Below are 17849 nucleotides of genomic sequence, written 5' to 3'. Positions count from 1 at the left end.
TGATCTACTTTTTTTTTGTTATATTTGAAAATGTGTAAAAAAACGTAGATCTACTTTTGTAGCACTACACATGTGAACGTAGATCTGCTTTGACCATTTACGGGTTAAACTGTCCAAATGTAGATCTGCGTTCACGTGCGTAGCACTCCGAATATAGATCTCTTTTTTTTTTAAATTTGGAAGCATGTAACAAAAACGTAGATCTACATTCGGAGCGCTACACACATGAACATAGATCTATGTTTGGACAGTTGAAGGGTTATACAGCTCTTGAAAATAATGAATATCCACATGGCCTCTTTATTGACCTTAGGAAACCTTTCAATACAGTAGACCACAGCACCCTACATCTCAAACTAAATCATTACGGTATCATATGCCATACAATTTCATATACATATAAAGTTTTACCTTACCAACAGACACCAGTATGTCTCTGTCAAGGACACAACCTCATCAACAAAACCTGCTGACATAGGCATCCCACAGGGTAGTGTCCTTGGTCCTCTTGCTTTTACTCTTGTACATCAGTGATCTTCCAAATGTATCACAGCAACTTAGACCTGTTCTCTTTGCCAACAACACAACTTTTGCGATCCCCAACCCAAATCTGGATTCCCTCAATAACATTGTTAACAAGGATTTCTTAAAAATATCAACCTGGATGACTACCAATAGATTCAACGTTTAACATTGATAAGCTGCGAGTCATAATGGCGGCTTTTAGGGGAGTAGAGCTAGAGTTCACCACAACCATGGTGGTGGGAAATTCATTTTTAAAAATTTGCATTGGTAGTCATAGAGGGGCCCATGCTAACTTCCATATGGTGTATAAAAACATACCAAGTTGGATGAATCTTATTGTAGCCGGCTGGCCCAGTGGCTTACATACTGGCCTGGAGTTTCAGCATTCACTTGCCATGGGTTCAAACCTGTTCTGTGGTTTCTCTCAGTTATTACTGTTGTAGATTCCTGTGGCCCTTACCTCTGTGATCTGGTCTCGAAATTGGTCTCTGGTTGATGCCCTGCTCAGGCAGACTGTTGGTTATAGCAGCATGCATTGGAAGGTTATGAGAGGACATACATATACCTGGAGTATACCTGGAGAGGGTTTCAGGGGTCAATGCCCCTTCGGTCCAGTCTGTGACCAGGCCTCGTGTCACTGAATATCTTCAATATTTAAACCCTCCATTTTCCTATACTACTTTTTATCACTAGAGCAAATTTAACCTTTTACAGTGGAACCTTGGTATGTGACCTTAATTCATTCCAGAAGGCTGTTCAAGTGCTGCTTTGAATATTGAACAAGTTCTTCCCAACCAATTTTCTGTTCGGTTGGCTGTTATCACTAATCATCATAGGCCTCATGGTGATTTATTTATACAAATAATACAAAAAAACACCAAAAAATGCGAAGAAACACGAAATAGTTTTCAGGGAAGCTCTGGCAGGTTGTATTTGTTTGGTCGTGTGCTGAACTTCGTTCGAGTAGGGAGCTGGCCGTATACCAAGGTTCCACTGTATTTGAGAAACAGCGTGTAATAATTCAGGTTTTATTCAGCATTGCAAAAGTTGAAAGATCATGCAAATAAAAGACCACGCAGGATAGATAATTATATAAAAATACCATGGTGAAAATAGGAAAAACATTTGTATGCTTACACACACACATCTGGTGTTTCCTGACTTGAATCTTAGTCATATGATGACCTGCTGATGGAGCTTTTGGTCATCTGTGTGAGGCCTTCTGCTGGCTTACTGGTTCATCAAGGGGGTTCCTTGATGGTGATAAAGGGCTCTTGGTCCTAGGAACTAGAGCTTTCCTTCCCTTGCATTGAACCTGATTTCCTCCCATTACTCCTAAGTGCTGTATGACCCTACTAGTTTAGCACCTCTCTTGAATATAATTATTTTTTGAGTCATTCAATTGAATTATTGCAATCAAGGGCGATGATGACGACGACGAGGAAGCGCCAAGAGTTCGATCAGGTGGCAGACGGCGCACAAGACACCAAGAAGTCCGAAGACAGATACAAAAGGAGGATGACGACCCTCCATTTCCTCCCTCACCGGTTGGAAGTCAGTCGTCCTCAATAGATGCAGTTTACCCTGCAGGAAGAACCTCTCATCCCTTTAGAGTTGTTGAACACGATGCTGCGAGTGTTTATAGTTCAGTCTCGCTAGGGAAGGTAAGTACATAGTCCAGTAATATTTCTCTTTGCATTGTAACACCTTAAGAATGGAAGAAACAGACGTACAAATGCAGTGTAATGTAATTCTATACTGACTCCGGAGGAAATAGGCATAAAAAAGTAGTACAGTGGACCCTTGACTAACGATATTAATTGGTACCCGAGAACGATTATCGTTAGTCAAGTTTTTTAACGTTAGTCGAGGCAACATGTTAGCGTTAACATGTATCGTTAGTCGAATTTAACGTTAGTCGATGCCATCGTTGGTCGAGGGTCCACTGTATAATGTTATTTTTTATTGACTCTAACTGAAGAATAGAGGAACACTGCAGTAATTCTAATTGCTTAAACAAGGCAAATGAAATCCAGCCCTTCTCACCCATAAGAACTGTATAATAGATTCTGCAAATCTTTTGGTGATTTTTCATATATATTTGCATTCTTCAGGTAGGCAAGATGTTAGCCGGTATGGAAGCTCAAACTATACGTGAAAACCAGCTGAGTCAAGACGCTGGCTCTCCTTCAGAAAATAAATCAATAGAGTCGTCACAGTCAGATCCTTCAAAAGATATATCGTCATCCAGAAACATAATGCATCCAGGTAAATGTTTGGAAATGGTTTACAAAGTCATTCTTCAATTTAAAATGGTATTGTACTGGGGAAAATCATATTCTGTTAACAATTACAGTATTTTCTGGTACATGAGGTGCATGACAGATGTACCGTAATGGTAAATCAGTAACCATATTTTAGGGTTAATTACTGTCTTACTATACTTTCACCATCATTCACTCCATCACTGTCTTGCCAGAAGGGTGCTTTACACTACAGTTTTTAAACTGCAACATTAACACCCCTCCTTCAGAGTGCAGGCACTGTACTTCCCATCTCCAGGACTCAAGTCCGGCCTGCCGGTTTCCCTGAACCCCTTCATAAATGTTACTTTGCTCACACTCCAACAGCACGTCAAGTATTAAAAAACCATTTGTCTCCATTCACTCCTATCAAACACGCTCACGCATGCCTGCTGGAAGTCCAAGCCCCTCGCACACAAAACCTCCTTTACCCCCTCCCTCCAACCTTTCCTAGGCCGACCCCTACCCCGCCTTCCTTCCACTACAGACTGATACACTCTTGGAGCGAAACAGAGTTATTTGTGTATCGTTCCAGTCACGGTATTGTGCCTTTTTTTGTTACTGTCTTACTATACGCTAAAGTGAAACCCAAAACCTTCCCTTGACCCTGACCTTGAGTATGTAAAGGGCAGACTGATTTTCCAAGACTTTGTGGAGCCTCGTGGTCTGGCAAAGCTCCCGCTTCACACATGGAGGACCCGGGTTTGATACCCAACAGGATGGAAACATTTTGATGCATTTCCTTACACCTGTTTCCTGTTCATCTAGCAGCAAATAGGTCCCTGGGTGTTAGTTGACTGGTGTGGGTTGCATCCTGGGGGACAAGATTGAGGACCACAATGGAAATAAGACAGACAGTCCTTGAAGACACACTGCCTTATGGGTTATCCTGGGTGGCTAACCCTCCGGGGTTAAAAACCTGAACGAAATCTTATAAAAAGTGCCCCTTATATGCTGGAAAATATGGTAGATATTTGAAAAGCTGATTTGTTGTACCTATCTAATAGAAAATTAGTATTCTTGTATTTAATGATTTTTTTTTTTTTTTATATTAACACACTGGCCGAATCCCACCAAGGCAGGGTGGCCCGAAAATGATTTTTATCTTTGTTTATTTACTAAAGCAGTTGATTTTGACTTGTTTATTAATATATAAAGTTAAAATTAATTGTAATCTTGAGTCTTGCTATGAAGAGTGGGTATAATAAGGGCTTTGTAAAAATATTACTTCTTCTTTCAACACACTGGCCGTATCCCACAGAGGCGGGGCGGCCCAAAAAGGAAAACAAAAGTTTCTCCTTTTGCATTAAGTAACACAGTGGTACCTCAGGATACAAGCAGCTCAAAACTTGAACCGTTATGTAAGTGTATTTATATAAGTGCTTTTGTAAGTGTATTTTTGTGGGTCTGAAATGGGTTAATCTAATTTACATTATTCCTTATGGGAATAATTTCGTTCGGTATCGGCACTCGAACAGCCTTCTGGAACGATTTAAGTTCGTATCCTGAGGTACCACTGTATATACATTTTAGTTGCCTCTTATGACATGCGTGGAAAAATATTGTGATGTATATTATATACACATTGTCCCATACCTGTGTATGAATTTTTTTTTTCAATGCACCAGATGTATCCCACCTAGGCAGGGTGACCTAAAAAGAAAAACAAACCATTTTTTCTTTTCAAATTTAGTAATTTATGCAGGGGAAAGTGTTACTAGCACCTTCCTTCCACAAAATTTTGCATTTAAATATTAAATTTTGATTTAATCTGATGTACAGGATCATTAGTTTCATTATGAATAGAATTTTCACACAATGTGGTGAATTTTTACACGATGTAGTGAATTTTCACATGATGTGGTGAATTTTCACACAGTGTGGGAAATTTTCACACAATGTGGGAAATTTTTACATGATGTGGGCAACTTTCACGCGATGTGGCCAATTTTCACGCGATGTGGGGAATTTTCATGCGATGTGGGGAATTTTCACGCGATGTGGGGAATTTTCACGCGATGTGGGGAATTTTCACGCGATGTAGTGAATTTTCACACGATGTGGGGAATTTTCACACAATGTGGTGAATTTTCACACGATGTGGTGAATTTTCACACGATGTGGGGAATTTTCACATGATGTGGGGAATTTTCACACAATGTGGGGAATTTTCACACAATGTGGGAAATTTTCACACAATGTGGGGAATTTTTATTAATTAGTCAGCTGTGGTTCATTTTATGGTGCAGCCGAATTGTGCACGTTAGTTTAACAATATTGTTCACTGTACTACAAAATATCTTTCTCACGGAAAGAAGTAAGGGGTTACCTTGATGCTAGTGAAGGGCTCTTATTCCAAGGAAATAAAGCTACCCCTTCCCCATCCTCAGATAAAACATGATAGCCTCCCATTCCCTAGGTGCTGAATGGTTTCCCCATGCATGTTCTGTAATAATTTTCTTATCAAAAGTATGATGTTTACTTTAGAATCTCTATTGCTCTGCACTTTAGGACCCTTTAACCCTTAAATGGTCCAAACGTATATATACGTTCACGCGCGTAGCGCCCCAAAGGTATATATACGTTTTCTTTGTCATTCATTCAACATTGCCACAATAAGCCTGAGTCACCTAGACATGAGAGAATGGGTGTGCGCACTCACTGTGTGCCATATTAAAATAATTGGGGATGCCTGGGTATCATATGCTCTTTTTTCCTTTTAAAAGAAAAGGTTTTTTTTTCCTCAAAAAATTTGGGGCGCTCCGCGAGTGAACGTATATATACGTTTGGACCATTTAAGGGTTAAGGGGTTGCATTGATGCCAGTGAGAGGGCTCTTGATCTGAGGAACTGGTCTTGTTTTTCCCTTTCCTTGGGCATTACAGATGCTCCTTGGTTTACGATGGTTCGACTTCAGTATTTCGACTTAACGATAGTGCTATAGCAATGCACATTCAGTACTGTACATGATAGGATAAACTTGCACAGCCTCTCCTCACTTGATGACGTACTCGTTAACTGATGCCTCAGACTTACTACTGGCTCTCTGACAAGTAATCATAGTTAAATAATGTATATTAGAGCTGATTTCCTCTATTCTATTTCAATATACTACAGTACACTACTGTATAAACATTTAAAAATATACCAGAAATGTTATAAATGGTGCAATGGTGACATTAAAACAATATCAAAGATGGTTTACACAAACCCACTACCATTATAGTATGCTCCTCACTTAGTGACGAATTTGTTTAACGGCGCGGTCTCAGGAACGAAACTCTGTCGTTAAGTGAGGAGAGGCTGTACAGTGGACCCCCGCATAACGATTACCTCCGAATGCGACCAATTATGTAAGTGTATTTATGTAAGTGCGTTTGTACGTGTATGTTTGGGGGTCTGAAATGGACTAATCTACTTCACAATATTCCTTATGGGAATAAATTCGGTCAGTACTGGCACCTGAACATACTTATGGAGTGAAAAAATATCGTTAACCGGGGGTCCACTGTATTTATTTACTTTTCAACACTGATATTTAGTTGCAGTAATTTTTTGTTTATTTACTTATTCAGTGATAGTAGTTATTTATTTACTGATTGTGTTAATGTTGCAGTTTAAAAACTGTAGTGTAAAGCAGCCTTCTGGCAAGACAGTGATGGAGTGAATGATGGTGAAAGTTTTTCTTTTTCGGGCCACCCTGCCTTGGTGGGAATCGGCCAGTGTGTTAATGTTGCAGTTTAAAAACTGTAGTGTAAAGCAGCCTTCTGGCAAGACAGTGATGGAGTGAATGATGGTGAAAGTTTTTCTTTTTCGGGCCACCCTGCCTTGGTGGGAATCGGCCAGTGTGATAATAAAATAATAAATAAATTATTTATCATATCATATTCACATTTGACTTATGATGGGTTCATTGGCATGTGACCTTATTGTAAGTTGAAGAGCACCTGTATATAATCCCTGTTTTTAGCGTCTCCCCTAATTAAAATGAAAAACGCTTTTTAGTATTTGTCTAATAGCAAAGGAAGTGAAAATGGTAGTAGTATTTCAGTATTTTCTCATATTTACACTTGAAATTTACCATCAGGTGAGACAGCAGGAATGACAATGTGTCCTGAGCCAGACCTGGTGGCCAGCACAAAAAGCAGCTCAGGCAGCGACAAGTCAAATAGCCTTCCCCGCATGGCACAAGAACCTCTTCCAAACCTGCCCTCAATAGATATCACGTTACAGTCGGAATTGTCAGAAGCGGCTCAGGACGACCATCTTCCAGGAACTCCACCAATGGTGCCCACGTCAGCACCATCTCCATTCCTCACTTCTACTAACCTCTCTACTGATATAAATTGTCAGTCTAATGCTGGTGTTCACTCAGCAAGTGTGGGTCATGGTGCAGCTGTAGCGCCTCGAGCTGTGCCCTTTGCCCATGCACCAGCTGTTGTTGAACAGCCTCCAGCACAGCTCCTACAAGGTCCACCTCCGCCTAGTTCACCGCGTTTAGTTCCAGTAGCTCCTCCTAGAAGAAGACGAAGAAATAAACTGAGTACTGATGATGTAAGTACAAGGTATAAACATGTAATGTCTATCTTTTTTTTTCCTTCAGGCCAAAATTTAAAATTACATTGATCTTGTGCCCTAAATCATACCAATACCTACTTAACACTCCAGCAAATGTTACCACTACCTACTTAGCACCCCAGCAAATTGTACCTGTACCTATTTACCATCCCAAGCAAATGGTACTGGTACCTGCTTATTACCCTGGAATATGTTAGCATCACAAAACTAATTCCTCATTTGTGCACTATATTAGTGCACAAATGTAGTAGGTTGGTAGACAGCAACCGCCCAGGGAGGTACTACCGTCCTGCCAAGTGAGTGTAAAACGAAAGCCTGTAAGTGTTTTACATGATGGTAGGATTGCTGGTGTCCTTTTTTCTGTCTCATGAACATGCAAGATTTCAGGTACATCTTGCTACTTCTACTTACACTTAGGTCACACTACACATACATGTACAAGCATATATATACATACCCCTCTGGGTTTTCTTCTATTTTCTTTCTAGTTCTTATTCTTGTTTATTTCCTCTTATCTCCATGGGGAAGTGGAACAGAATTCTTCCTCCGTAAGCCATGCGTGTTGTGAGAGGCGACTAAAATGCCGGGAGCAAGGGGCTAGTAACCTCTTCTCCTGTATATATTACTAAATGTAAAAGGAGAAACTTTCGTTTTTCCTTTTGGGCCACCCCGCCTCGGTGGGCCACCCCGCCTCGGTGGGATACTGCCGCTGTGTTGAAAGAAAGATTAGTTAATAATGCCCTTATCATGCTTTCTTGGAGTCTGTTCAGATATATATTTTCTAAGATACTATATATATTTTCTAAGATATTGTCTTTCAGGACACTGCAAGTCTAGCCAGTGTGTCTTCATTACCGTCTCCCGCCCTTACTCTCTCATCTGTCGATGCTATCAGCATTGGTCAGTCTCTAGATATACGTCAGGCCGTCCGGGGAGACTATCTTGTCAAGCCACAAGTAGGTTTTGTGTATTTGTTTTTTTGCCATTGCCTAGGTGATGATTTATAAGAGTTTTTCACTGTTGGGAGGAGGGGACACATTATCACTTATAGTATTTTCTGACATTTTTATTATGTAGTTCTTGTACATATTGTTACAGTTTTTTTCATTATGTGGGTAACTGCTTTTGTTGTTAGTTTTTCTATAAAAAATACCATACCTGGGGTATATCTGGAGGATGTTCTGGGGGTCAGTGCCCCCCCTCAGCCTGGTCCTTCAGGCAGACTAATTGTTTATTTACTTATTTAGTGACAGTAGTTATTTGTTTACTTTATTCATATTCAATTTACAATATTTTAAATTTACAATGGGTTTATTGGAACATATCCCCATTGTAAGTCAAGGAACAGCTGCATAGTCCTGACCACAGTAACAAATAAATTATATTTATATTAATTCTTGTAAACTTTGTAACAAATTATCCATCACTTGATTGAATAACTGTGCCCTTTATATATTTAGGATTCAGAAAATGCTAAAGCAGTGGGTCCAAGTGCTGAAGAAATAGCGAGATTAGAAGCCGAGGACACCACCAGCCAGGCCTCCACACCAGAGGTGTCCCGTGCCCCAAGTCGTCTAGCTAACTCGAGCCACCAGCCTTCACCAGCTGGGGGAACCCCCAGTACTCCAGGCACGCCTGGCTCTATCCCATCAGATACTCCGACATCAGGTGAGAAGAAGTGATAAAACAATTTGAAATATTTGTAAACGTTGCGAATAGTTGTAAAGTACAAACACTGGCCATGTAGCAAATGATTGCCAACAACTTGAGGACACTTGGCAAACGCATTCACATAGGACACCTCAAAATTGAAGGCGGACTTTGATCACTTCAAATTCTTTGAATTTGAAGCGCTCAAGGTTCATTGTGTCCTGAATGTATTCCTGCTCATTTACCATTACCCATCCTATCTAAAGATTATCCTTGTGACTTTCTTTGAAGTTTGTTCTTCAACCCTGGCAGCCCGGCCTGACTTGTTTATTCAGCATACTGAAGAAGGGGTGTTAATGTTGCAGTTTAAAAACTAGTGTAAAGCACCCTTCCGGCAAGACAGTGATGGAGTAAATGATGGTGAAAGTTTTTCTTTTTCGGGCCACCCTGCCTTGGTGGGAATCGGCCAGTGTGATAATAAAAAAAAAAATAATACTTTTATCTTTCAAATTGAGCTTTTTATTTCTTTTACGCAGTACACATAATATAGTTGACATGCTAGCTGGACTTGAGTCGAGGTGAGACGTATCATGTCTGCATTCTAAAGGACGGGGTTGGGATATTTGCTATTTGGAGGGACATTTGAACTGTTGTATCTGTGTACCTCTTTCAAGACAGTGATGGTGTAAATGATGGTGAAAGTGTTTCTTTTTCGGGAGACGGCCACCTGGTTAAAAAAATAATGTAATAAAATATTGTTAGGCTCAAAAGAAAGCCGCAATTATGCAATATGTTTCAGACCAACTAATCCTAATGATTGAAGACTACTTAAGAACTAGACAGCAATACGTTTCAGATCAATTGAAGACTACTTAAGAACTAGACAGACCAATTGAAGACTACTTAAGAACTAGACAGACTAATTGAAAACTACTTAAGAACTAGACAGACCAATTGAAGACTACTTAAGAACTAGACAGACCAATTGAAGACTACTTAAGAACTAGACAGACCAATTGAAGACTACTTAAGAACTAGACAGACCAATTGAAGACTACTTAAGAACTAGACAGACCAATTGAAGACTACTTAAGAACTAGAGAGACCAATTGAAGACTACTTAAGAACTAGACAGACCAATTGAAGACTACTTAAGAACTAGACAGACCAATTGAAGACTACTTAAGAACTAGACAGATTATTTAGTAGGATTTCTTAGTAACTGTGTTTCTGTATAGGAGGTTCACAATTTAAAAATTAATTGTACTCCTGTTGTTCCAACTTGCATGCCAGTTGTTTGTACTGAAAACAATAGTACCAACTGACCAACAGTTCCTGCCAAAACTGGTTTTGGGAGGAGTCTTTCAGGATATTTTATTCAGTCAAGAGTGCAGGCACTGTGGTTAATGTACCTTTTTGTGAGTGCTGGTTTGTAGCTGCAGAAGTAGAATTAAGCTTGCGGTGTCCCGGTGAATAACAAAAAAAGGCACAATACCGTGACTGGAACGATACACAAATAACCCGCACATGAAAGAGAGAAGCTTACGACGACATTTCGGTCCGACTTGGACCATTTACAAAGTCACCGGTGGCCTGGTAGCTAAAGCTCTCGCTTCACACACGGAGGCCTGGGTTTGATTCCCAGCGGGTGGAAACATTTCGACACATTTCCTTACATCTGTTGTCCTGTTCACCTAGCAGCAAATAGGTACCTGGGTGTTAGTCGACTGGTGTGGGTCACATCCTGGGAGACAAGATTGAGGACCACAATGGAAATAAGTTAGACAGTCCTCGATGACGCACTGACTTTCTTGGGTTATCCTGGGTGGCTAACCCTCTGGGGTTAAAAATCTGAATGAAATCTTATCTTATCTTATACTGCAGGAGTAGAGTTAAGCTTGTAGTGTGTCGTAAAGTTTTTTTAAAGATTCTTGTGGTAGCATTCCTAACTCTTGTAAACCATTCCTTTGAACATTATAGAAAACCTCCTACTCAGTAAACTATGTCTAATTCTTAAGTAGTCTACCTGGAGGGTATTCTGAGGGTCAACGTCTCTGCAGCCTGGTCCATGACCAGGCCTCCCGGTGGATCAGGGCCTGATCAACCAGGTTGTTACTGCTGGTCACACGTAGTGCATGTGTAAGCATTAGGATTAGTCTGCCCGAAATGGATTGCATGCTAGTGGCTTTCTTTTGTAAGAACATAAGAAAGAAGGGACACTGCAGCAGGCCTAATGGCCCAAACTGGTCAGGTCCAACTCACACCCATTTATGTACTTGTCTAACCTATTTTTAAAGCTACACAATATTTCAGCTTCAACGATATTACTCAGGAGTTTGTTCCACTCATCCACAACATGCTTAACAATATTTTATTACAATTTTTTTTTTTTTTTATTAACACACTGGCCGATTCCCACCAAGGCAGGGTGGCCCGAAAAAGAAAAACTTTCACCATCATTCACTCCATCACTGTCTTGCCAGAAGGGTGCTTTACACTACAGTTTTTAAACTGCAACATTAACACCCCTCCTTCAGAGTGCAGGCACTGTACTTCCCATCTCCAGGACTCAAGTCCGGCCTGCCGGTTTCCCTGAACCCCTTCATAAATGTTACTTTGCTTACAAGTAAACTGCATTTTGTTGATTGCAGATAGAATTAAAATTGTTTGCTTGTTTACCACTGTACTGTACAGGAGGGCTCTGCTTATACGGCAGGTTAGGTTCTGGGCTACTGCTGTATGGGAGGGCCCCGCTTATACAGCAGGTTAGGTTCTGGGCTACTGCTGTATAGGAGGGCCCCGCTTATATGGCAGGTTAGGTTCTGGGCCACCGCTGTATACTGTACTTTATACTTATTGTTTACTGGTATTACAGATGCTGGAGCCAGTCCTGCCTCAAGTAGTGAGGGACAGATGAAGCAACTTAACCTGATGGTGCGAACGCGATCAGACTCGGGCAAAGAATTGTCTGATGCTGTAAGTTGTATTGACATTGCTGGTATACACTTCGTTCTTCGGATTCTAACTTTATTGGTATACACTTTATCCTCGGGATTCTAATAATGGATAAAGTAGCATTGTGTTAGGCTGAGCTTACCTTTCTTGAAGAATTCTGAAATAGTCATCATAGTGTTAAATGTAATGTTTTGATGTCGCTTTTTTGCACAACAAATCATTACTCGTGTCTAAATCCTTTTCTCCCTTTTCTTTACTAACAAAGATGTTTCTTGGCATATATGACATTTAGATTTCTTTTTCTGCAAATTGGATCTCTGTTTCTCCTTCTGTGGCCATTTCATGCTTACATATCTTAACTCTAAGTCAGAGGTCGGGGAACCAGGGTAAATTACCCCAAATGGGGTAAAAATGAAAATCTCAGGGGTAATGAAGGTTTAGTAAATTTTTTTTTTTTTTTTTTTTTTTCAACAAGTCGGTCGTCTCCCACCGAGGTAGGTTTAGTAAATATATAAATAAAATTGCGCAAAAATTTGTCAATTGATAAGCAAGGCAAATTATCAAAGTTATATTTTTCAAACAAACAATTTTTAGTCTAGTGGGTAATTTTGCTATACATAAATTTGTTTTAGGGTAATACCCCAAAAAATGTTTGCCGACCTCTGCTCTAAGTGGTGCATTTGTTTGTTTTGTTTTGTAAGGATTAGCTAAAACTTACATCTCCTCTCTTTGAAGGAATGGTTTTTGCAGTCTCCCGTTGACTTTGATGCCTTCATGAGTGACAAAGTGAGTTTGTTTGGTAATGTAAGGCATTTTAGCTTTCCTCATAATAGCATTAGTTTTGTGTGTGTGTGTGTGTGTGTGTGTGTGTGTGTGTGTGTGTGTGTGTGTGTGTGTGTGTGTGTGTGTGTCTGTGTGTCTGTGTGTGTGTCATGTCTAGTCCCATACTATTGTTGTTTGTGTGTTTGTGCAGTTTTAAGTTCCGTAGCATTCCTCTGTGTGTGTGCAAGTGTGTGCTCACTTACTCACCTATGTGTGGTTGCAGGGATCGTCAAGTGTTTGTTTGCATGCGTGCATATGTATGCACATATGTGTGTGCATGTATGCGTGTGTGTGCAGTTTCTAGCACCTAATTCCCTACATTCTCATTCTCTCTGAGTATGTTTATCTGTGTGTGTGTGTCGTGTACCATAACATTGTCAAGTGCTTATTGACACTTTCTTTACGATATATTATACTGATTATTACAACCCAGGAGTCCCAAAGGCCTGTTATCCTGGGTGTAAAGGGAGCAAAATAAACACAGCAGAAAAACTTTTAACTTGTATTATCATTGACCAATTTAGAACAGAAGTATGTACACTATATACACTATGAACAACAATAGGTATTAGTGAACTCCACGGCAAGCAAGGCAGAATAAACGCCACTAGAGAGCAGACCGTGCTTCAACCAGCACTAGAATGGGAATGACAAGGGCAGACAGGTGAGTGGCACCCACATCACCTCTGTGATTGCCAAAACCATCTTCTCATTGGCTGGAACCTGGATACTGATTGAACGATGGGGCCCCATCATCAACCCTTAGCACCTGGTTCGCTGGTTGGGGGAGATAGCCTTTCAATGAGGGTGTGTACATGTGCCGAATAAAGGTTACATATTCTTTGCATGCCACACTGATTATTACACATAATTAAGAAGACATGTCATCCGCCTGGGATTTTATCAATTCTCACCACAAGAATTAATCAAGTTCTCAATAAAATGCCATAAACCGCATACTGTATCTTATTAACATGCTGATTATTTTATGAGGGATTAATACAGGGGGTCCTCTGATTTACAAACCGTTATTTTGTTTTTGATGAACCGGCCACATCCCACCGATGCAGGGTGACCTAATTTATACAGGAGAAACAGGTGCTCTCGGCATTTTAGTTGCCTCTTATGATACGCATGGCTTACGGAGGAATAATTCTTTTCTACTTCCCCATAGAGATAAGAGAAGATAAAGAAGAACAAGAACTACAGTGGACCCCCGCATAACGATTACCTCCGAATGTGACCAATTATGTAAGTGTATTTATGTAAGTGCGTTTGTACGTGTGTGTTTGGGGGTCTGAAATGGACTAATCTACTTCACAGTATTTCTTATGGGAACAAATTCGGTCAGTACTGGCACCTGAACATACTTCTGGAGTGAAAAAATATCGTTAACCGGGGGTCCACTGTATTAAGAAAATAGTAGAAAACCCAGATGGGTGCATAAATGTATATGAGTGTATATACATGCATGTGTAGTGTGACCCAAGTGGAAGTATAAGTAGCAAAATTGTTCCTAATTTCTCAACATACAAATGAGGCCGGACTTGAGTTCTGGAGATGGGAAGTACAGTGCCTGCACTCTGAAGGAGGGGTGTTAATGTTGCAGTTTTAAAAACTGTAGTGTAAAGCACCCTTCTGGCAAGACAGTGATGGAGTGAATGATGGTGAAAGTTTTTCTTTTTCGGGCCACCCTGCCTTGGTGGGAATCGGCCGGTGTGATAATAAAAAAAACAAATGAGTTATGTTCCTAATTTCTCAGTGTACTAATGAGTTATGTTCCTAATTTCTCAACTTACAAACCAGTTATGTTCCTAATTTCTCAAGTTACAAATGAGTTAATTTGTATAGAAAAACTACAGCACAAATTATAGTTATATTCCATCAATTGCTAGTGTCTTTTTCTGTCTCATAAACATGTATGTCTTGCTACTTCTACTTAGGTCACACTACACATGCATGTACAAGCATATATATACACACCCCTCTGGGTTTTCTTACATTTTTCTTACTAGTTCTTGTTCTTGTTTATTTCCTCTTATCTCAATTGGGAAGTGGAACAGAATTCTTCCTCCGTAAGCCATGCGTGTCGTAAGAGGCGACTAAAATGCAGGGAGCAAGGGGCTATTAACCCCTGCCTTGGTGGGAAATGGTCCATTTGTTAAAGAAAGAAGATTTCACCATTGCTGCAATCTGACTCATTAGTTACAAAACTTGAATTAGGTCATAAGTATCCTCTTTGTAAGTGTGGATGGGTGTAACTTGTGTTTGTAAGTGTGGATATAACTTGAGGTGTGTGGATGTGTGTAACTTCAGGTGTTTGTAAGTGTTGATATAACTTGAGGTGTGTAGATGTGTGTAACTTTGGGTGTTTATGTGGACCTCCTGTATGATGTTCTGTTATTATGTCCTTTATTTTAGATGATACACACTACAGTTGCAATGCCATAGCAGTTTAGTACCCTAACAACACCTAGCACCTAGCTGTTGTGTGTGTGTGTGTGTGTGTGTGTGTGTGTGTGTGTGTGTGTGTGTGTGTGTGTGTGTGTGTGTGTGTGTGTGTGTGTGTGTGTGTGTGTGTGTGTAAGTCTACCACCAGTAATTACAACTCTGGAGGGTTAATATTATTCTGTGCTCTTCTGTTTTCTGCACAAACTACTGTAATGCAATACGTCTTTGGATTTGAGTTTCTCTTAAGCAAAATAAGAATGTGAATTGATAATTTTTAAAGGCTAAGAATTTTTTGACTCGCAAAAAGTAATGAATTTTGTATATTTTCTCAGCTTATCATAACACAATGAAGAATAAATAATTGTCAAGAGCAAATGGTGATGTTCCCGTATTTTCATATTGAAATAAATTTCCAATAACGTTCTTTAGTGATTGAAATTTTGGAGTCAATACAATCTGCTTCATCAGGGTGGTGCCTTGTTGCTGGCGAAGGGCTCTTGATCCGAAAAATGGAGCTGCTATCTTTCTTGGGTCGGACCTGGTTTCCTCCTCCTCCTCCCCCAGGTGCTATATGACACCTGTGGGTTTAGCACTTCCCTAAGAATATAATAATAAAGGTGAAGCTGGAATAAGTACTGTAAAAAAAAGTCTTTTAGATGATTTTCATACCCAGTTGAGCCTTCGTAAGTCTGTAGTGTCGAACCAAACATCGGAAGCAAAGTCTTTTACTGTACAGTGGACCCCCGCATAACGATCACCTCCAAATGCGACCAATTATGTAAGTGTATTTATGTAAGTGCGTTTGTACGTGTATGTTTGGGGGTCTGAAATGGACTAATCTACTTCACAATATTCCTTATGGGAACAAATTCGGTCAGTACTGGCACCTGAACATACTTCTGGAGTGAAAAAATATCGTTAACCGGGGGTCCACTGTATTATTGTACAGCCAGGGCTCGATTAGTGTGAATAATGAGTGACTTGGAGTGGTCGCATTATTTGAATTTGTGCTATTCAAATTGTGTGTATTTTTTTTGCACATGATTTGTAGAGTTTGGAGAAAAAATTAGCATTAATTAATTTCGCACTACGTCTAAATTTATGCTGTTTGAATTATGTAATTTTCGCTCACAGTTTGTAGAGTTTTGAGGAAAAGTATTAATTAATTTCACAATAAATCTAAATTCACACTATTTGAACTCTCAGTAGTCGAGATCTGGCTGTATTCTCGAGAGGAATTAAACCCATAAGGGTCATATAGGGCCAGGGGAATAGGAGGTAATCAGGATTCTTCTGAGGAAGAGTAAAATAACTCAAGTTCCCAGCATCAAGGGCCCTTCAATGGTATCAAGGCACCCTTGTTGAAGGCTTGCACTGCATTATACATCTTGTTGCCTCGGTCACGGTCGTCGATGAGTGTATTGTTCCCTGTTAATCATTGTCAAGTCACAACTGAAAGAGACACTGCAAATCATAACTAAAATAATTTTTTTAAACACAGTGGCTATCTCTCATCAAGGAAGGGTAACCCTTCGAAAAAGGAAACACGTTCACTGTCATTCAATCACTGTCTTGCCTGAAGTGTGCTTACATCACAGCTCAGATGACTCTCTGAATTGCAAGACTCTTCCCCCTTCTTTAGAGTCCAGGCACTGTACTTTATACCACCAGGAATTAATAAATTGTATGTCAAAAAAAATTGTGATGTCAGCACATTTTTGGAAAAGCAGCTATTAAATGAATGATGGTGAAATAGTTTTCTTCCTTGGGGTCACCTTGCTTCATCGGGAGACAGCCATTGAGGTAAGGAAAAAAAAACCCACCTCAGAATCCCCTCATCCCTCTGAAATGTCAAAACATGCAATTTCGTATAACACAGCGATCGTTTTTTGCAGGAAATTTTGAAACAAGTGACTGTGCTGAACCTTGACACAGGGGAGAGGATTCCTCTTAGTGATGCAGAAAACTGTTTACCACAGGCTCTCAATCCTCTCTCTCTCCACATTATGAGACTTACCAGCGAATACGTCAGGTGTGTGGAATTGCATTTTATTTGTTAGGAGCATCTCCAGTCATTAGTATTAACGTTATAAACTTAAGTTATTTCTTGCATAAATTTTTTTCTGGGGGAAAGGGGAAAAAAAATTAAAATTGCATCTTCTGTCCTGTTAAATTAGACACATGTGCAACTCTTGGGTATCTTTATTGAGGAAATGTTTCGCCACATAGTGGCTTCATCAGTCCATACAAAGGATAAACTTGAAGAACAGGAGGAGAATGAGGTAATCAGTCCCTCAGCCTTGAGTCGATGTGGTCAGTCCATCAATCTTGGTATTCTATTCAAGATTGATGGACTGACCACATTGACTCAAGGCTGAGGGACTGATTATCTCATTCTCCTCCTGTTCTTCAAGTTTATCCTTTGTATGGACTGATGAAGCCACTATGTGGCAAAACGTTTCCTCAATAAAGATACCCAAGAGTTGCACATGTGTCTAATTTAACAACATGTCGATTCTTTGAACCATTCAACTACAATCTTCTGTCCTGTCATCTTGTTCTGATG

The 17849-nt window shown here is 40.0% G+C and overlaps 1 protein-coding gene across 5 annotated transcripts in view; it reads left to right on the top strand.

The window, feature by feature from the left end:
• LOC128703437 (WD repeat-containing protein 44) overlaps nucleotides 1–17849 on the top strand; it is a 68940-nt gene that overhangs the window by 10691 nt on the left and 40400 nt on the right. For 3 of the 5 annotated variants that reach the window (XM_070104621.1, XM_070104619.1, XM_070104618.1), the window contains exons 5-12: nucleotides 1947–2189; nucleotides 2640–2793; nucleotides 6915–7381; nucleotides 8227–8361; nucleotides 8866–9073; nucleotides 11931–12031; nucleotides 12746–12796; nucleotides 17179–17315. In XM_070104621.1, coding sequence (XP_069960722.1) covers nucleotides 1947–2189; nucleotides 2640–2793; nucleotides 6915–7381; nucleotides 8227–8361; nucleotides 8866–9073; nucleotides 11931–12031; nucleotides 12746–12796; nucleotides 17179–17315 — 1496 coding nt within the window. The remainder of the gene's footprint in view (nucleotides 1–1946; nucleotides 2190–2639; nucleotides 2794–6914; nucleotides 7382–8226; nucleotides 8362–8865; nucleotides 9074–11930; nucleotides 12032–12745; nucleotides 12797–17178; nucleotides 17316–17849) is intronic. The other 2 variants (XM_070104622.1, XM_070104620.1) reach the window with 1 other exon arrangement.

The sequence above is a fragment of the Cherax quadricarinatus genome, chromosome 93 (assembly GCF_038502225.1).
Source record: "Cherax quadricarinatus isolate ZL_2023a chromosome 93, ASM3850222v1, whole genome shotgun sequence".
NCBI classification, from domain to species: domain Eukaryota; kingdom Metazoa; phylum Arthropoda; class Malacostraca; order Decapoda; family Parastacidae; genus Cherax; species Cherax quadricarinatus.
This window is presented reverse-complemented; position numbering and strand designations above follow the sequence as displayed.